Source organism: Diceros bicornis, chromosome 5, assembly GCF_020826845.1.
Source record: "Diceros bicornis minor isolate mBicDic1 chromosome 5, mDicBic1.mat.cur, whole genome shotgun sequence".
Lineage (NCBI taxonomy): Eukaryota > Metazoa > Chordata > Mammalia > Perissodactyla > Rhinocerotidae > Diceros > Diceros bicornis.
In genome coordinates this window covers 95,582,400-95,603,223 of record NC_080744.1, presented here as the reverse complement: position 1 = coordinate 95,603,223, position 20,824 = coordinate 95,582,400, and the positions used below count along the sequence as shown (strand labels likewise).

The window sequence follows — 20,824 nt, the reverse complement described above, 5'->3', positions numbered from 1 at the left end:
AGGGCCCCCTTTACTTCCAGAGGCTCTCTGACTACATCCTTACTCCTGCCAATGGAAGCATGAGGCAGAAAGGGGCAGGCTCCAGAACACTTGGAGCTCCCCTTGATTCATGTGGCTATAAAGTAGAGGTTACTACTCTTTGTGGCCAGGCCACCAGGGACTGATTGGCTTGGGCCTGCTGTATTATCTATTGCTATGTTACAAATTACCCCAAAACTCAGTGGCTTAAAACAGCATTTATTATCTAGCATTTTCTATGGATGAGGAATCCACACAGGCATAATTTGTTGAGTTCTCTGTCTCTGGGTCTCTCCAAAGCTGCAATTAAGGTGTTAGCAGGGGCGCAAATCATTTTGAGGCTCACCTGGGGGTGGGTCCTCTTCCAAGCTCACTCAAGTAGTTGTTGGCAAGATTCAATACCTCACAGTTGTTGGACTGAGGGCCTCAGTTCCTCACTAACTGTTGGCCAGAGGCCTCCCTTGGTTCCTTGCCACATGAGTCTCTCCATAAGGCAGCTCCAATGTAACAGCTGGCTTCATCAGCAAGAGAGAGTGCTAGCAAGACAGAAGTCAGTCTTTTGTAATCTAATATCAGAAGTGACATCCCATCACTTTCGCCTCATTCTGTTAATTAGAAGCAAGTTACAAGGTCCAGCCCACACTCAAGGAGTGGGGCTTAGGCGAGGTTCTGAATACTAGGAGGCAGGATCATTGGAGACCATGTCAGAAAGCTGCCCATCCCTGAACCAACCACTGATAACAGCGGATTAGAACTGGCTTAGACCAGTCAGGTTCTACCCCTGGAGCTAGAGTCAAGTTCCCAAATGACAAGGCTATCCCATAATTGCTGAGAGGGGCAGAAGGTAGATTAAATGTTGGGAGGACAGCCACAGTGTTCACTATAACCACTAACCAGTGTCCATGCCTTTATTCTTCTGACCCTGGACCTACTGTTCTTTCTACAGTATAGTGCTGCCTCTTTATGTCTCCCAGTTGCCCTCAAGATCAGTTCCCAACTCCTTATTTCAGCATATAATGGCCTTCACACTCTGACCCTAATTTATCTTTCCAGCCTCATTTCTCACCATTTACTCTCATTTATTCTAAACCAATGGTTTGTCAAGCTTTTTGGTCTCAGGACCCCTTTAATACTCTTACAAGTTATTGAGGACTCCAAAGAGCTTTTGTTATAGCTATTGATCTTTACTTAATTAGAAATAAAAACAAATTTTAAGATAGTTATTAATTCATTTTAAAATAATAATAAACCCATTACTTAACATAAATAGCACATTTTTATGAAAAATAACTACATTTTCCCAAAGAAATTTTTTTTGAAAAAAATGACGTTTTATATTTTTTAAATATAATATTAATGTCTGGTTTAATAGAAGACTTGAGGATTCTCATATCTGCTTCTGTATTCAGTCTGTTGTGATATTGTTATTTTGGTTGAAGTATATGAAGAAAATCTGGCCTCACATAGATATGTAGTTGGAAAATGGAGAGACGAGGATTTTAATAGTCTTTTCAGATCATTGTGGATATTATTCCTTGGTATTACACCAATTCTATAAGTGGCAGTTTCTTAAATGTTAATTACAATGTAGAATCAACTTTTTGTATTTTGTTAGGTTAAAATCTACTGGACTGGGGCCGGCCTGGTGGTGCAGCAGTTTAAGTGCGCGTGCTCCACTTCAGCGGCCTGGGCTTCGCAGCTTTGGATCCCAGGCGCGCGCTGACGCACCACTTGTCAAGCCATGCTGTGGTGGCATCCCATATAAAGTAGAGAAAGATGGGTATGGATGTTAGCCCAGGGCCAATCTTCCTCAGCAAAAAAAAAAAAAAAGAAAAAAGAAAAAAGGAGGATTGGCATCGGATGTTAGCTGTTAGCTCAGGGCTGATCTTCCTCACAAAAAAAAAATCTATTGGACTGTCTGGCACTTTGAATAGCTTTTACCCATTTGGAAAATATTGGTTCCCTGAGTTATTCAGGTCTTCCAAGTATTTCATTGTAAAATATTTTTAATCATATTTTTTAATATCACTACCTATTTTGTCAGAAAAATCTTTTAAGTATTGAGAAGCTGTCAATCATGGAGGATTTAAGTTTTCCAGAATTCCTATTTTCACTTAAAATCTCAAATTTTATCATTGACAATAAATACTGCCAGTTGTTTTCCTTCAAGTAATAGGCTTATTTCATTTATTTTTGACAAAGTGCCAGATACTCGCGTCTGAATAACCATAGTTTATCTTCATCACTTTTTCAAGTAAAAATGGTGCTCCATGAAAAGATCCTATGACTTCCACTGCCTCGTAACTTCTGCTTACTGTGTTCTGGGTATCCTTCAGCTTTGCTACCACCCTGCAGCGCTCCATGTGCCTCACATGCAGATGCCTCAAGAGAGAATCTGATTGGATTAACCAGCCATTATCCATTCTGGGAGTGGCAGCGCACCAAGCATGGCAGCCAGGGCAAAGGAGCCACTTCTGGCGGCTCACTTGGAGGAGACTTCCGGTCGACAAACGCTCAGAACACTATGTCCCAAATATACACGATTGTAAACGATCAAGATATTGTTTGGTGCACAGATGCAAATACAGTCATGAGCCATGTAACGTTTCAGTCAACGAGGGACTGCATATATAACAATGGTCCCATAACACTAGTACCATATAGCAGAGGTGTGTAGAGGGCTATACCATCTAGGTTTGTGAGAGTATACTCTGTGATGTTTGTACAATGACGAAACTGCCTAACGGTGCGTTTCTCAGCAGTATCCCCGTTGTTAAGCGACTCATGACTATAGAGTGATTATGGTATGAAAAGTAAAAGAAAAAAAAAGATTTAGATTGATAATTTGCTTTTATAAGCACCCATTTGACAGCATCTTGTTTAAAGACCAAAGAAAACCATATCCTTAAAGTTGTAGTCACATTCCAGTACCACCTTCACTTTGTTTGGGGCATCAATAATATTCTGAGGCTGCTCTGGGACCACTTCTTCCAAAAATATTCTTCAGTGTGGATTGAGTAGTTCTTAATATGAATTTTCTACCAAAATTTTCTATGTTTACCATTCTATGTAAATAAAATTTATTGCCTTTCACATTAATATTAATAAAAAGACATTGCTAATAAAAAGACATTATTAAAGAAGTTTCTTTAGTTGATTAACAGTTTTCATTGTTTTAATGGATGTCTTCCTCCTTCACGAGGGAGGAATATCCTCCAAAGTCTGTGCATATAATCTTATATCAGTATTTTTATTTGTTAATAAATAACTAGGAGTCACTAGTGAGGCACTGCATTTTGCAAACTCAGAGATTTTAAATGTGATTTTTTTTTTTTTTTTCCCAAGATTGGCTTTCTCATTTTGGTAGGAGCAGAGAAGGCTAAGAAATGTATTTTTGCCATCTTGAGAGGATGGTAGGTTTAGTAACTTCTCCTATTTGAAGGTCCTGGAATTATTTATATATGGCATTATATACAGTACAGTATAGATTTTGGCTATATAAGTGAGAACATCATACCCATGAGTGAGCACGTGTGCTTACAAACAAGCTCATTCACTTAGTGAAGCAAAAGCTGAAACAAGCTGTTTTTAGAAAAAGTATTTGGGGCCTGAGTACCCTCTTTCATTCATCCCATGAGAGTATTACTAGGGGGTTAAATATATTTGGGTTAATGATAAAGAAAACAAAAATAGCATTCCTATGGGGAAATGTAACCTGACACAATTTAAATTGGGACCCAAATTGAAACATGTTTCTTTTAGAAAATGGAAATATTTTATCTTTGTCACATGGATGCCATCTAAATTTTAAGAGAAATCTAGGTTTCCTTTCTTTTTATACATCTTGATTTTAATTCTTATATTTCTTTAAGCCATTTGTCACAAGTAATTAAGTTGTAAATATTATACAGAATAATAATAACACTCCAAATGCTTTTTAAATATTAGGCAGCTTATCTTTTTTTGTAACACCACAGTCCTTACAAAGATAATCTCACTTTCTCCATTGACTTTATATATCCCAGCAATACACGGTGTCCTGGAGTTGTACAGAGTACACAGTATTGCACTCTGTGCCCTGCCAGACAGTAGACAAAGTTTACTGTTTTTTTTCTTTTTGTTTAATGGAAAAATGCTCTACTGGTTCCTTTAGCTTTTTGCATTGATAGGTATAAAGCAAAGCCTCAGAGGCTGTTCTTGCTAAGTATTGTTAATGCTGCAGTGTAGATTAAAATCTCAGAAAATCCAGTTATTATACTGTATAGGTGTGGATAGCTTTTATTGTTAATATCCTAAATCACCTAAGGGCTTGTTTTCTTTCCTTTTTTTACAGACCTAACTGCCATAATGAATGCTGCATATTAAGAGAAACCACATGAAGGTTATACGTTTGGTTGTCCCATATTCTTGGATTTGATATGAACCAACACATAATCGTTGTTGTCATTGACAGAACCCCAGTTTGTATGTACATTATTCACATTCCTCTCTGTTGTGTTTTGGGGGAAAAAAAGACATTTTAGCCTTTTTTAAGGTTATTGATTTAATTTTATGTTATTTGGTTGCATGAAGTTGCCCTTAACCACTAAGGATTATCAAGATTTTTGCACAAATTTATACATGTCTAGGATCCTTTTATCAAGGCAGTTATTTTCATCATTCTGCTGCCTTTACTCTACCATCACCAAACACTCAGTTAAATATAAATTAGCATTTTTTTAAGATGACCACTCAACATAATGCTTAAGGGATTTTCTCTCTGTGACAGAACCCAAGAACCAATTCCTTGATACATAATGTTGGCATATTGAAGATGAAATTAAAATTGTCCTTCAGTTTTGAGGCCATTTGTAAAATTTAATCATATTGTAAAATATCTATTCTGTATTAGAAATAGCTAGTTGATAGCTTATACTTCTCAAAACTCATGTTATGTACACAAACTCAGTTTCTATATGTGAAGTTAGTGAGTCTTTTGTGTTACTCCAAAATAAAGGCAATGATTTATTTTTTCCCAATACAATTTGAGCTAATCACTCAAGGTGGATACTTTACATTTTAAAGCTGGAACCAGCAGTAGCCCTATGGGAAACCAGACAAAGCATTGACTTTTAAATATAGACTTTTAAAATGAACTGTTGTTTTCTTTTGGAACTAGAATTAGAATAGTTAATATTCATCCACAAACCATTATTATGTGTACATTATTGTTGCTATTGTGATAATAGAGAATTTTATTTATTTTTATGCCAGCTTATATTGTGAGAACACATTTAGTCAGTTTGGGTTTTATCAATCCTGTTATGCTTGTCTTTGGAACATCTTTTGCATATTCAAAGTTTGTAGTTGAAAAGTTTACTGTAAAAAAAATCAAAAACAAAAAAATGTATTGTTTTTACAGAATAAATTTATTGGAATGTGTACTGGGAGTAAGATTTGAGGTTGTAAACAACTAAGTTAGTGTAATTTGGCTTCATATATGTAATGTGAGGTATTAATGTAATTCATATATTAAAGCAAAAATTGTTAACAGCAAGTTGACAATAGAATCAAGTGCAGGTGAGGGTTTTCTTTTTTTTTTTTAAACATTCTCTGGGTTTTAGGTTTTTTGGAGGGAGGGAGAGGAATGGCTACATGGTCGCTTGCACATCTAAGATAATATTCACCTGCTCAGTGGACCCTAAATTCACACAGTTAACATTATCCATGCATTGATTTGGACCTCATTTTCTTTCAGTTTTCTTATTTTAGTGAACAGCTAATAAATAATATCAAGAGAAAATGTGAGACACTCCAAAAGCCTAGGGCCGTCAATGGTGATGGTGGTGATGATGGCAGCTGAGCGTGTGAAAGCACTGATCCACTTACTACCCTAGGGCACTGAGGAGGTGGCTGTATTTTTGGTTTGTTTCTCTCATTTAGCAAATATCGATTTTTCTCTGTTGTACTCACTCATAATTCCAAATATGAAAAGTTCATTAAAGGATAGTAAAGATGTCAATCCAGTTCTTTTTCCTTGAAAGGTACTTTTTAATTTTGAGTATTTTGATTTAATTTAAAATTAATGAAATTTAATTAATTCATCAAAGGCCTCTTCGTTGCTCACACTAAAACGTAAGGAGAATGTAGATGACATTTTGAATTGGAACATATAATTGACAGATTTTTAAAATAAAAAGCCTAAAGACTATAAAACTTTTTCTGGGAAAAAATATATAAAATGTTTTAAATTTAATAAGATTTATCTTCATAAAAGGCCAAAAATAATTTTATTAAAAATGTACACAGAAATACAATAGAAATATTTCCAGTCACTAATAAAACAAGTATTCATTAAGGATAATGATCAAGTTATCGATCCCTCCTTATCTATTTAGACACAAAAAAATTTTTTAATAAAAGCAATTTTTAAAACAGCAGTAAAGAATATACTTTCCTTGCGAAAACATTTTTCAAACAACATTTAAAAATATTCTAATGATTTGCCTTTTATATTGAGGTTGATAACGAAGCATGTATATCTTATATGCAAAAAATATTTCTCCAGTCTGTATTTGCTATTTTGAATTTTTTAATATGCACAGACCATATTCACTTTTGAATAGTTTTCGTTTTCATGCTCATTATTGTAGGAGCTAAACTGATTTTTCACACTTATATGTAATATGTGCAAACAATATTGAGATAGATGGTCAAGTTTATTTACAAATAATTTTGAATATATTTCTTTAAACAAATTGTTTCTCAACAACTTCAATTTTCCTTCAAAAAAAGAAAATTTACCCACACAAAACCATGTGAGAGCTCACACATACAGTGCAGAGCAAGAATTTATGTATTCTTAAGTGTTCGTGTATGGGAAGGGAGTGAAATGGGACAAAATATCAGTACCAGGATAACAAAAGTCAGTAATCTAGAGAGAAAAGAACATGAAATAATGTTTTTATTCAACTTTTTCATCTGCCTTTGTTTTTATGAAGAACTCTGGTTTGTAGATACAGCGATAGGCCAAGAGCTGAGGAAGAACTCCATATGCTATGTTTAATGCTAAAAAAAGGATTTTCGCTTCTTCGGGGACTCTGTAGACATAAGCAGTTCTAGCATGAAGAGAAGCACCGATGTGAGAAAACTGAGCCTGTTGCATTTAGAAAAAGGGGGGGAGGTAAGCGTGAATTTTGTGTTCAGTTGGATGAACGATGAGTTCTAAATGATTCATTCAGATCACGTTCCTGTGCCCTCAAAACCAGTGCTTTCAAACAATCCATAGTCTTCAGTTTTTCACTGAATTTACGGCCAGTCTTAAGACACACAACTATTCAAATAAAGTATACCTTCTTTAATGTGGCTGTATCACGCCAGCTATTTTTTAACCCATCCAGTGCCCCATACCAAACATTAGTGGCTCAGTTAACAGAAAATCTGAACAAAATCTCAAATTTGTTTCTGATTTGCATTCTGGAAATCCTATATAGGAACTCAGTTGTGGCTCACAAAATGTGTTCCAGTGAAAATGAAGAAAGTACAGAATTTAGAAAGCTAAAATATTTTTAGCATACTATTTAAAGAGAAGCACTGAGGACCTCAACTTCATTTATCAGTCTTTCACCTACTCCTTGGAGCAGGAGCTCGGAGCCCTTCATTATGTATTTTTTTGTTGGTTTATTTATTCATGTATTTGTTTTTTATGCAACTTAAAAAATACTAAAGGTTGTTTTGTAAGATATGGTTGTTAGCAACTTGGGTGGGGGTAGGATTATGGTTGCTCTTTATAAAATGTCAAATGTAGAGCAGGCAACCTTTTCAAGTCAAATTACAATTTATTTAGAAGTACAGCTTGTCAGCATAATCTGAGTTTACAAGACGGAAAAGCAAGTGCTTCCCATTTGTACTTATAAACATGTACTTGTTCAGAACATACATTTAGAATGTACCAGTTGATCTTTTTTGATACTTTTCATAAGCACAGGGGAAAACGATTAGAAAAGGCTTCTGTGAGAAGATTTCCTCAGGATCCTTCTATCATTACAAAATGCAGCGCTGGAGTCTGCATTTTCATAGCTTACTGAAATTCCGGATATACATGAATAAAGGATCAAGAGTCTAAATGTAGTAAGTGGCGAATTATTCATCAGGATCAAAGTGAAGAGACAAAAGATATTACAATCTGAAGAAGGCACAAAAGTAACAAGAATGAAAAACTATAAATAATTTGCTTAAAATACGAAATACGTATCTTGCATTTCCTTCCATATGAAATCAGAATATTCTGCTAAGTGATTAACAGATAAAAGTGTTACTTGGGTGGGGTGGCGGTGGCCGGCCCCGTGGTGCAAGCAGTTAAGTGCGCGCGCTCTGCTGCGGCGGCCCGGGGTTCGCCGGTTGGGATCCCGGGCGCGCGCACCGACGCACCACTTGGCAAGCCATGCTGTGGCGGCGTCCCATATAAAGTGGAGGAAGATGGGCACGGATGTTAGCCCAGGGCCAGTCTTCCTCAGCAAAAAAAGAGGAGGATTGGCAGATGTTAGCTCAGGGCCCATCTTCCTCACAAAAAAAAAAAAAAAGTGTTACTTGGCATTTGACTTTACCATGACAAGAAAAGGACAAGCTTTCATAAGCAGCATGTGTCTGCATTTGTATCAGTGACGGATATTTTCACAGGCTACATTTTTATAAATTACTGATCCATTCTGTGTGCCTCTGGTACAGTTTTGCTACTCTCTGGAGATAGAAGTTAAATTACTGTGGTATGTTGCCAAGGACCAAGAGGTGAATCATCTGGGTGCACCTCTGCATAGTGATCCTCGAGGTACTGAGAGGGCTCTGCCCTCAAACACTCCTCCCCTGGGCATATTCCCCAACAGAACCCAGCCCACTCTAAGCATGTCATCTCTGGGCTATGAAGACAAAAGACCTTGAGAGTAAAGGGCATTTGAGAGGCTGCCCTGAGGAGCTGCTCTTTTGGACATTGTAGGAACACTGAACAGGAGCTTGGTCCCCGTCACTGTTTTTCCCTAGGGCCTATTTTGAATAACTGTTTTTCTGAATAATATAACTAAACTTTTTCTTCTGGACTAAAGGCCAGATATGAACCCAGATTTTCAGAAATGTAAGTTTGGTGTCCCTATCTTTATAGACACTTGTACACATCACAAAAATCATCAAATTTGGGGAAATGCCAACCATACTTGGAGAGAATAGGTAATATGAGTAATCATGCCTACTTGCATAGGGAAACCTGCATAAAAAATCACTGAGTCCGTAGACTCTTTTTCCTGCACTAACCAGTGCAGTTAATACCTCATTTTCAAAAACAGCAAACTCATGGCAACATTAAAAAATGATCATGTCCTTAGATTAGATTGTAAGCCCACTGGGCAGGTACTATGTCTAATGTTTTGTGTGGCACCTATCACATTATTAGAACTTAATAAATGTTCAACAATAATGGTCTTGTGACTGTCAAAATAGAAAAAGTTTCTACAAAGCATTTCTCTATTTATATACCTGTTTTAGTAGGCCTTTTTCTTCAGAATTATTCAACAAGGGGCAAAGTTTTATATGTCTAATCAAAAGAGGTGTAGGTGAGAGAAGCAGCCTGAGGCCAGTTTTTTGTGGTGTCAGTATTACAGTTCTAATGGGTTTATGGTTCTAATGGAGGTATTTATGGTGGCCACACCTCCCGCTGAGTGAGCACGCAGCTGTAGCTTCCTCCGAACGCATATGGTGTCTGTTCCAGGGGTCTAAAGTTTCAGAAAGACCTCAGTCTCACCTGAGGAGGGCTTCCTTCCCAAGCACATAGCTAGGGGGCTGCATCATGTCTCCTGAGTGCTGTTCCCATTAGCACACAGGCCTTCTTATCACAGGGAGAGCTCAGCCTGAGCACTATGCTGGGGTCAAGTGGCTCAATGAACTCCGTGCTGCTGAAGTGACATGTGGCCCAAGATTATAGGTACAAGTAATGGATCCTAGAAATTTCTCCAAAATTCAGTGATGTGAGGTTGAACCCCTAATAATTTTTCTTCTGCTTCAGTCGAAATCATTTTTCACCTTAAAGAAATTTAATTAAGAGATATATTTTGATTTTTTTTTTTGAATGGATGATTAGGATGGACAATGAGGCAATAAAGGTAAAGAAAGGTTAAATGGTAATAGCTCTGTTTTCTTATATTTAGAGAGACAACCTGGAAAGGATGACTAAAAATCACAATCCTGGCTCCAGAAAGGAGAACTCAAAGAGTTTTATGTGTTCACATAAATATTATAGGCAAAAACTAATGTCATTGGGACAATAGCCAGGCTATTTCACCCCTACAGTGTAAGCAGCTAATCCAGAGCCATGTTATCATTTCTTAGGGTTTTCTGAGCAGCATAGTCTAAGAGGTTAAGAACACTGACTCTGGAACCAGATGGACAGCTTCAAATCCCTGCTCCACCCCAAACCAGCAGTATGACCTTGCTTCAGTCTGTAACCTCTTTGGCTTCCTCATCTGTAAAAGCATGATAATAACGGAGCCTACCTCACACGAGTGTTATGTGGGTTCAGTGAGTTGATCTTTGTGAAGTGCTTCGGACAGTGCCAAGCACGTGGCGCTCTTCCACAGACACAGATACAAAACCCAACTGCAATACCTGTTCGTGATCTGGCACTCTACTTGGTTAAAAACCTGGGCTCTTTGTTTTAGATCCTCTTGCTGACCTTTCGACAATTTCAAGACTGTCTGTCTCCACCAAAGGATAATAAGCATGTAAAGATATTAAACCCAAAGTCAAGGCACATGGCACCTGCATAGCCAGGGAGCAGGAGGGTGAGGCAGTGAGTAGGAAGGGGTATGGCCTGGCTGAGGTGGAACTGCTGCTCCGTGGCCGGGGGTGTTACTGGATGGCGTGGCAGGTGCCCTACCAAACCCACTGTGAATCTATCCCAAAGCTTTCTCCCAGTTTCTCTGATTTTTAGGTAATTATATATAATACACATAGCTACAGATTAATTAATGAATCTTCTGAGCAACATAAGGCATTTTTCCTCCAGACTCTTATTGGGAATCTTCTCCCAACAACAACAACAATAATAATAACAGCAACAAAGAGGTTGACAGCTTATTATATGCCAGGCACTGTCCTAAGCCCTTTACATATATTACCTCATTTAGTCCTCACAGCAGCTCTGTGAGAAAGGTACTGTTATTCTCTTTACTTGACATAGGAGGAAACCAAGACTCAGAGGGGAGTAACCAGGTCACTGAGATGATCAGTACAGGCTGAGCTGTGAGCCAGTCTGCCTCCAGAGCTCATGCTCTTAGCCATATAGACTATACTGGCTCTGGGTTTTTTCTTTTAATTTTCAATGAGAGTCTTAGCCATGTAGACTATACTGGCTCTGGGTTTTTTCTTTTAATTTTCAATGAGAGAAGTATTCTTCAATTGATAGAAAATGGTAATAAGTGGATCTAAGCAGCCTGTAATACTTTTCACACTAGACTTGCAACTTTAATCCTATGATAAGGATTTTATATGGAAAGTCCACTTGGACTTATGACTAAGTCCCCAGTGGAACCCTTTGGTGTAAAATGTGCCCTGATTTTATTTTTACTTTATGATTGATCTTTTGATTTCTGAAGGCAGCAGATTTGACAGACTCTTACATGGTCTGAAATCAGGACCCGAAAACTACTTAACATGTTTTCCATTGACTTGTACTGATCTAGAAGTTTTTTAAAGATTTTTTTTCCTATTAAATCACATAGACTTGGGGGTTCACTAGGTTTTTCAGTAAATGCAGGTGTTGATAAAGTTAGTGGGATCCTGAATGCATCGAGCTCCTAAATTAGGACTGACAGTTTTGGCAAGCTGGGGGTGCCGGTCAGGCTTCTGGAGGGCGCTTTCTGTGATTGGGCCAGACACCCTCCTGCGACAAGCTTCACCAATAAGCAAGTGTTCACTAAGTAGAAAACAAATCACGTGACAAATTCAACCTTCTCATCATATGCAGTTCTGCTGCAATGTGATTTGTAACTTCCTTAGGCTAAACACTCCCAATAGGTAGATATTAAAGCCCAGCCAAGAGCAATGGGAATGCCAGTGACATAATACTCAGATTACACCATTCTTCTGCTGGATTGGGAGAAACAGCCTTCTGACATGTACAGGATCTAGTCATTAGCCTCAGGCTACCTTGTCAAATTGGGCAGTGATGGAGAAGCCCAAGGATTCCTGCAAGGCCTGGGGTCTGGCTGGAGCTGCCACTGCTGCTGCCAATTGCTCTGCTGGCCACACTGCCCTTCCCAGAGCCACCCAGCTGGAGTCACAGGTGCCCGTCTGCAAGCTTAGCTTCCCCAGCAGGTACACTGGGGTCAGTCTTACTGCTACAGGTTCGAGTACCCGTTTGCCCCCAAGCAAACCTTCCCAAGCCTCCTCTCTGACCCTGTCTACATGACCAGGCCTGTGCCTAGGGTTTCCTACCTAGTTCTCCAGTTGTCTCCTGAGACTTGGCCAGGTCCAACACCTGGCCTCACTCTTGCCAGCCTCCTAGCTGATGACAGTGTTCCTGCATCGGGGTTGGGTGCAGGGCAGACCATGGCACATGGCATGCAGAGGAAGCCCGACTGTGCAGGCAAAGCACACAGGTAATGAGCAGCTGTCAAACTCTGAGCAGTTGAATTCTTTAAAGACAGACCGGTAAGAGTGGGGTGAGTGGAAGGGCCTTTGTCCTGAGAGACAGGCGAATAAGGCAGGGGAACCAGGCCAAGAAAACAAAGCCAAGGCTTACTCGGTCCCCTCTGACCTGCTGCACGCTCCATACCTAAACGCTTCCTCGGTCTAATAAAGCCCACTCAGCCCACAGACCCAGCTCAGATGTCACTGCCTCCCACCCTCCCTGCCACGTACAAAGTCTTACTTTGTGCTGTAGGTCTCTGTGCTGTAGCTAATTGTTTGCATGGGGAGAGGGATAACAGTGGAGAAGAATATGGGCTTTGGGGTCAGACAGGATGTCATATCCCTGTGCTGCCATTTAGTAGCTTTGTGACCTTAGGCAAGCAACAAGCTGCTCTGAGCCTCAGCTTTCCTCTCTTTAAGTGGGGCTTTTAAAAACACTTGCAGAGATAATGCTATGTGTTCATGCAGTTTCTTCTGAGGCACGCAGGAAGACCACGCTGATCAGCCCCCCTTGCAGTCAGGCTGCTGCGAGGCCTGGCTCTTGAAAATATCCCACATGCTCTTTGCACAAGCAAGAAATAAACTTGATTGTATTAAACCACTGCATATTTGCTACTCCAGCAGAGCACATAGCCTATCCTTTACAAATAGGTAAGGAAAACACAGCGTGGTTTGCCTCCCGTGAAGTAAGGTAACGAGAGCTCAGACTAGTGTGGTGGCAGTGGAGCTGGAAAGAAATTGGTGGATTTGAGAATTACTCTGGAGACAGAACTAACTGGATCTAGCGATGGGCTAGATGTATAAGGCAAGGGAATGGGAAGTGTAAGGAATTACTCCAAGTTTTTGACTTGAGCTGCTGGATGCAAGGAAGGGCTATTTACAGAGATGAGAGAAAATGGAAGAGAAGTGGGGAGGATCGAGAGCCCTAGTTTAGACATTAAATCCGAGATGCTAGTGAGACATCCCAGTGAAAAGACTGAGTTTAGAATTAAATATAGGAGTCTGGGAACAGTTTGGGCTAAAGATAGAAAATTGGAAGTTATCAGCTTATAGCTGATATTGAAAGTTATGAAAATAAAGACCCAAAACCAAGGCCTCAGGAATCAGGTATTCAGAGGTCTGCAAAGCGGGTAAATGTTAGTTCTCTTCCCTCTTAAGTCCTTCAAGGGAAGGACAGAAACCATTACTTCTGGATGCTACGTCAACTTTTTTTATATTAACATTCTAATTCTGTAATTAAGGAAGTACCTCAGACTGGAAGGATTTAGCCCAATGTATTAACCCATAAATGCTGTAACTATTTTTCAGCTCTCTAAATTCTTGTGTCTTTTTGCCATCACGGTTGCTGTACCATGAGTATAACTAACCGTACATGCCTAGGGTTTCTGGATGAACTTCATGCTTATGCCTGCTTGAAAAGAGCAAGATGAAGATAATGATTTTAAAAGATGAGTTCATTTGGTTTTTTATTTACAGTAAGGGAAAAAAAAACAGATAAAACTACTTAATTTTCTTCCTTGTTCATAAGATCAATTTGTTTTGCTAGATGTTACCTTGTAAAAAATGTACTTTGTCTGATAATACAGCTCCACAGGTAATATCATTTCCAGTTCAATGAAGGAAGCGTTCACTGAACACCTGCTCTAGACCAGGGACATGGCCAAGTAGCAGGGGGTGGGGGATGGAATGACAAGCCCTGCCTCCCAGGAGCAGAACTGTTTTAAAACCAGTTTCTCTGGTTCTGTATAGCATAATATAGTGGAATTCTGAAATGTTCAAGTTAGATAGACATCTTAAAGATAACAGCTCTCAGTTCTTTTTTAGGAGCTGTGGTGTTCAGAACTGGGAAACAATACTATAAAACAGCAGTGCCGGGGCCAGCCCCATGGCTTAGCGGTTAAGTGTGTGTGCTCCACTGCTGGCGCTCCACTGCTGGCGGCCCGGGTTCGGATCCCGGGTTCGCACCGACACACCGCTTCTCCAGCCATGCTGAGACTGCGTCCCACATACAGCAACTAGAAGAATGTGCAACTATGACATACAACTATCTACTGGGCCTTTGGAGGAAAAAATAAATAAATAAAAAAATTATGAAACAGCAGTGTCACTTGCTGTATGTGACCTTGGACAAATCATTTAACCTCACTGGGCCTCAGTTTCCTCATCTGTATAACTGGATGGTGCACCTACCAGATAGTTATTGTGAGATTTAGATAAAATGTATGTACAGAAATGTCTTCTAAAGAACTGTAAAACAAAAGGGGACGACATGTCTAATAACTATTTCCTACCCTAAAACACTAAGCAGAGATGTTTTTCAGATACTCAACAAGGACAGCCAGTAAACTTTCTTAATAGAGCACGTTCTTAGTACCTGAGCTAGACCTCCAGCATGTATCAGGGTTATGTCAGGCATCCAGGAGCATCCGGGAACCACTAAGCCATACAGTGCAATCACAAAGTAAGGGACAGAATAGAACAGATACGCCAGCATCTGTATTGAACAGAGAAATAACATCATCAGCAAATTAACAGTTAACCTGGCCTGATGAAAAACACAGAAAATTAGCATTTTCATCTTTAAAAATGTTAATTCCTATTTCCTACATGAGACCACATTTCCCATTCTTAAAGAGAAAATTAGTTTTATAAAAATCTTAGGCTTCATAACTACTTGACCTGGATTTTAGGATAAGCAGCAGGATCCTTTAGGTAGGGCTCTTGAAATTGTATATAAAGTCGGCAGAGCTCAGCTGGGCAATCCAAAGCAATCTGAGAACAAAAATGAATTCATTATAAAGATACAATCACATCTGGCTCTTATGTTTGCTGATAAGGCTAAATGTGCCAGGTTTAGTCACAAGCTGCTTTGCTATTTTAAGCAAAACTCTGTATTGTAAAAGCGAAAGAAAAGAAACATTCTGCAGATTTACTCTAAGAAGTTTAAGCAGAGGTTAATATTGGAGCAGGAAATGGAAGCGAATGCCCTATTCTTGGGTACCTTTTGAGTATTCGGTTTTAAGTCTCTAGGTTTCGCTAGCCAAAGCACAGCTAGCTTTAGATTATGAATTTTGCTTTTCCTGGGAATAACTAGGCAACTATTCCTGCAGGAAGAAAAGTACATTTCTATACCAAATTCATCTTACTATGCTTCGCAAGATTCAAAAATAGCATCCTCCTCTCTCCAGTGCCTCACAGAGAATATGGCCTTTGGGGGCAGTAAAGGATAATGATTTGAGAGCAGAGTCCTCTTGTCTGAAGCCACCGCCTGCGTCCACTTTGAAAGAGAGCAGAGCAGACTGAATCACGGCAGAGTCGACTCTAGGCCACAGAAGAGACAAATGTCTCTTTGGCACATTACTGGATCCCCTCTGAGTCACCTCCCTCAGGCATCATTCGTCCTATCCTTGGCCATAAATGTCCTCCCACCTAGATAACATATGACACAGGCCAGTGGCAGAGTTGGTAAAAATGGCCCCCAACCTAAAAGCCCATCTGCAAAAGTCCCACCCACCAGGCGTGCACACCCCACACGCACACGTTTTTCTCATGTGCACAGGAGTGCATATGGCTATGCAAGAACACAGTTGGGGCTCATTTTTGTTGTTCTTTTAACTTTGGGAATTATAGTAAACTAAGCAAAGAACAGTTTCACTGCTCTGTGGTCTGAGCAAAGCCTATGGCCCTGCTTTCTCCACTTCCCTTCCCTGTGCCACTCTGCCTACTAGCCAACTCTCCTCCAGGAAGTTTCTGACAATCCACAGACAGAGACAACTCTTACAACAGCTTTTCACCGTGAACCCAGCCAGCCGCGCTGGACCCCAAAACAGTGAGTCAGCTACATCAGCTTACACTTGCCCCTCCGCTCCCCAACTGTTGTGCAACACCAGTAGGCTTAGAACAGTTAGGAACTGTCATTGAAGCTGAATATAATTAACCATGTAATTCCGGCTGCTCAAGTTTATTTCTGCTAAGAATAAATCACGAAACTGGGGCATCGTGAAGGATCATTGATCAATAAAAATAGTAACATCAAACATTTATTGAGCACTTACTATGTATAAGGCATTGTACAAGTGTTTAATCTTCATTATCTTATTTAATCTTCCAAACAATACTATAAGGTAAGTACTACTGTTTTATAGAGGAAGAAACTGAGGGTCAAAGAGGTTAAATAATTTTTCCAAGGCGACACGGCTAGTAATGGCCAGGATTCTAACTCCTTACTCTGGTACCCCTTCCTCAGTCCCATCTGCCTACTGAGAATACATGGATGCTCTGTGCCACAGTTTTATTGGAGTATTAAGTTATCACCCTTACCAAAGATATTTAAATTTAAATCAGAAACATCAAAGGAACCAAAAGAATGAGACTAATGGGTAATTTTCAGGTGCCCTAAAATGGGAGAAGGAAGATACTTCTGAGTAGAGCTTGACCTAAGCACCTGAAGGAGGTGGTATGAAGTTGCCCAGAATGGACCACCCTTTGGGAGGGGAGTTTGGGGTTGACCTGGGTGGGAGAGGCAGGAAGCAGGTCTAGCCTCTAGGCTCTAACAGGAGGAATATTTATTTTGTTAGCATGCTAGAAGTCTGATTAAGAGAGAGAGAGGTCTTTATGTTATTTTGATCTGTTATGCTTACCAAGCCTCTAAACAGGCAAAAACCAGTTGCCAGGAGGAGACACACAACCAACATTAAATCAAACGGTCTTCTCAGCAGGTCCTTCGCTTGGACTTCTTGTACAACCTGAAACAGAGTTTGTAAGTAATGAGCAGGCTCAAAGCGCCAAGGAGGAACCTGAGATCTACTGAGACGTAAATGCCATTATGACGGGTAATGAGAGGATTTTGCAGATTCACAACGCGTCTCATAAACCACCAGCCATGGAACTTTAGCAAAATCATTTCCTCCTCACATCTCAGCTTCCTGACCTGTGGAAGGAGGAGATTGGGCCAGGTGATCCTGAAGGGCCCTTCTAGCTCTATGAGTCCATATTTTTTTCTTGAAATAGCAAAAATTTTGTGATTATAAATGTAAGACACACTCATTTTAAAAATAAAGTAAACCATAAGCCCATCACACTACTATTAATAGTTGCTATATTTTTCTGGATGGATATATAACTATATATAGATAATCTACATTTATTTTTCACAAAATTAGGACTTAATGTATAAACAATTTTGTATTTGTTCTTTTGACACTCAACGTCTACGTATATTATAAGCAGTTTTCCACATTATTAAGAATTTTAATACTTAATATCATATGGAAGCACCATATTTTAACTATTTTCCCATTGTTGGACATTTATGTACTTTCACTATTACATTCAATGTGATGATGAGCAACTTTGTACATAAATCTTTGACAGCATCTCTCTCATGGTTTTCTTAGGATAAGGCCCTAGAATGTTAAGAGAATACTACGTTAAAGGGTTAAATTTGTTGAGGTTGATGTCATTGCCAAATTGCTCTGCAAAGCGATTCTGAATTTATGTTCCTGTCAGCACTATGTGATAATGTCCATTTCTCCCTGGCCATCACTGTGTTTTAGCATTTAAAAAAAATAGTAATAGGGCCAGCCTGGTGGCGTAGTGGTTGGGTTCACACACCCCACTATAGCGGCCGAGTTTGCGGGTTTGGATCCCAGGTGTGGACCTACACACCACTCATCAAGCCATGCTGAGGCGGTGTCCCACATACAAAAGAATAGAGGAAGATGGGCACAGATGTTAGCTCAGGACCAATCTTCCTCAGAAAAAAAAATACTAATAAACAGTTCTGTGTGTCTCATGACATGAACACTCTGCTGACACACTCTTATGGAGCCTTCAAAGGCAGTGGAGTGAGCACCAAGGCTATGGTGACTGTTTGCTTTTTTTTAACAACCACCTCATTCCTCAAAAGGATGTAAGGGAGTACCAGTTGTCATTGTGCCAACCTGAGTTTACATAGCAGGTGTCTAATGTTTACAAATCAAGTGTTTATAAATTAAAATGTATTTTAATGAATTCTATTGTAAATCTTTTTGTAAAATGAATAATGTTTTGATTATCTCTAGTAATTCATATTTTCACATATCAGTTTTGCGTAAAGGATCTTAAGGATCATTTAATACCTATAAAAGGAAGAGAAACCTAGAAAGATGTCACTAGCTTAGAAATGAAGGCCTTAACAGAGTACGTGCCCAGCCAGTATTGTTTTACCCTGACCACCTTGGCTGTGAATGGACAGGAGCTGTCTCAGAAGACGTCCTGTAGCCAGTCTCCATGTGCCTGGATCTGTTGATAATCAGACCCTATGGCTCTGTGTGCTACCTGAACAACAGTATCTCTCCAGCCTCCCCTTGGGGCAATAAATGTACAAGTATCGCTGAAAGAGGTGCCCAGGTGCTCAAACTCCAGGCCATTAACAGCCCGAGACAAACCACACACTAGCGCACTAATGCAAGATCTGACGGAAAGAGCCAATATGACCACTGGCACAAGAAGTTCCAAAATGTATGGCCTGGCCAATCAAAGCAGACATTTTCAGACAGAAACAGATCTTCTTGGCCATGGTAACTACCGTGTGAACCAGTGCTGCAGAATCAACAGTCACACGGTTGAATGCCCCAAATGCTCCAGTCCACGAAGGCACGGTTCAGTCCAATAGCCAGTGGGTGTGAGTGAGCCCTGTGAGTTTCAGAACAGGTTACATTTAACTTAATAAAATCACCTTTGAAGGATAATTATAATTTTCTGATGGCTGATTATAGATTCTGAAACCAGCCCAGACAGGAAGACAAGTATATGGTATGCTTAAGAAAAGAGCAGGGCAAACGCGTGTTCCGTACTTTCCTATTTAAAAGAGAGAGAGAAAGAGAAAGTCAAAAGTTTACCAAAAGTATATCGAAACACAAATAACATTTAAGATAGCTCCCCATCTCAAGTCATCTAAAATTTTGCTGTGGACCAGACAATACCTTGTAATGAGACAAAAAAAAAAAAAGAAAAAGTCAATTTAAAACTATTAGATGTTTATTAACAGGCATATCCTATCTACAGTATTTTAAAAGTATATTTAATATAATATCCTGATTTCTTGCTTGCATAAATAACCTCTTTTTACATTAGCTTTCAAGAGTCTTAATTTTCAAGTACATTTATCGAGTTCCCCATAGTGTGTCAAGAGTTAAATATAAGTTGTAAGAAATATTTGCACACTGAAGGTAGCCACAAACACAATACTTGCCCCCTCTAGATCCTTCTAAAAGTCAGGAATCACTGATATTATGTTGTCTACTTGTTCAATGTACACTTCTGAAAACTGCTCGAAAGCATTTCTTAAAAAGTGAGCTTAAGAAGGTGAAAAGGAATAATTCTGCAAAACAGCTTTTTGGTAAGCTTGGAATTTCTTGCTTCTATCACAACCAAAATAGCTTCTCTATTTAAAAACAATCCCCATTGTTCCAGAAAAGGAAAGTAAATTTTAAGATAAAGTTTCTTACCTACAATGTTTCCAGGCACAAAAACAACAATGCTCATAATAATAGATCCAACCCAATATAAGCCAATGGTTCTGTAACTTTCCCTGTAATGAAAAAATCTTGGCTTAATGCACTGGTCTTAGAATACTGTTAGCAAAAGATGGTCCACAATATTATCTTTATTCTAACTAGTAAAGTACATAAATTGAAACGTATTGAACGAGAGTAACAAACACAAGGAACCCTACTGATCAGACTTCATTTCCATATGTGATACACCACAGAGCACTCGATGTTCCTTTTGAATAGGAATTATGTTGCTACGCTGATCTTCTGCTAAACTACAGCATGCTCATCACTGTCAGAGTCCCACACCTCCCTGTTCTGTGTGAAACTCACAGCATGAAAGGAAAAAGAAGGTTCAAAGACGAAAAGAAACTGGATCCATATTTTAAATCATTCTAAGTACGAGTAATAGGATGTTACATGGACTTTCCCTGGTGTCACAGAACTTTGGCCAAAGCTCCAAAGATGAAGATAATAAGTGACACATCCCTCATGTTCCGAAGGAGCTGCTAGACATACACCCCTAATCTTCTAAACAGACGATGTTGACAAAAAGTTCTTTCAACTGATAACCCCAATAACCCACCTCTGTACGGGGCTATGAGAAATTCAAAAGG

The 20,824-nt window shown here is 39.3% G+C and overlaps 2 protein-coding genes across 6 annotated transcripts in view; one reads left to right on the top strand and one right to left on the bottom strand.

Annotated features, from left to right (window-relative positions):
* Positions 1 to 6,019, top strand: part of HDGFL3 (HDGF like 3) — a 77,349-nt gene extending 71,330 nt beyond the window's left edge. For both annotated transcript variants that reach the window (XM_058542558.1, XM_058542559.1), the window contains exon 6: positions 4,352 to 6,019. In XM_058542558.1, the coding sequence (XP_058398541.1) occupies positions 4,352 to 4,357 (6 nt within the window). In that variant the 3' untranslated portion in view covers positions 4,358 to 6,019. The remainder of the gene's footprint in view (positions 1 to 4,351) is intronic.
* Positions 6,020 to 6,943: 924 nt separating this feature from the next.
* The window catches only part of TM6SF1 (transmembrane 6 superfamily member 1), a 28,584-nt gene continuing 14,703 nt past the window's right edge, over positions 6,944 to 20,824 (bottom strand). For 3 of the 4 annotated variants that reach the window (XM_058542554.1, XM_058542555.1, XM_058542556.1), the window contains 6 exons: positions 20,163 to 20,245; positions 19,391 to 19,512; positions 17,313 to 17,417; positions 15,352 to 15,444; positions 15,047 to 15,166; positions 6,944 to 7,153 (listed from right to left, as the gene is read on the bottom strand). In XM_058542554.1, coding sequence (XP_058398537.1) covers positions 6,962 to 7,153; positions 15,047 to 15,166; positions 15,352 to 15,444; positions 17,313 to 17,417; positions 19,391 to 19,512; positions 20,163 to 20,245 — 715 coding nt within the window. In that variant the 3' untranslated portion in view covers positions 6,944 to 6,961. Of the gene's footprint in view, positions 7,154 to 15,046; positions 15,167 to 15,351; positions 15,445 to 17,312; positions 17,418 to 19,390; positions 19,513 to 20,162; positions 20,246 to 20,824 lie in introns of those variants that run through there. The other variant, XM_058542557.1, reaches the window with a different exon arrangement.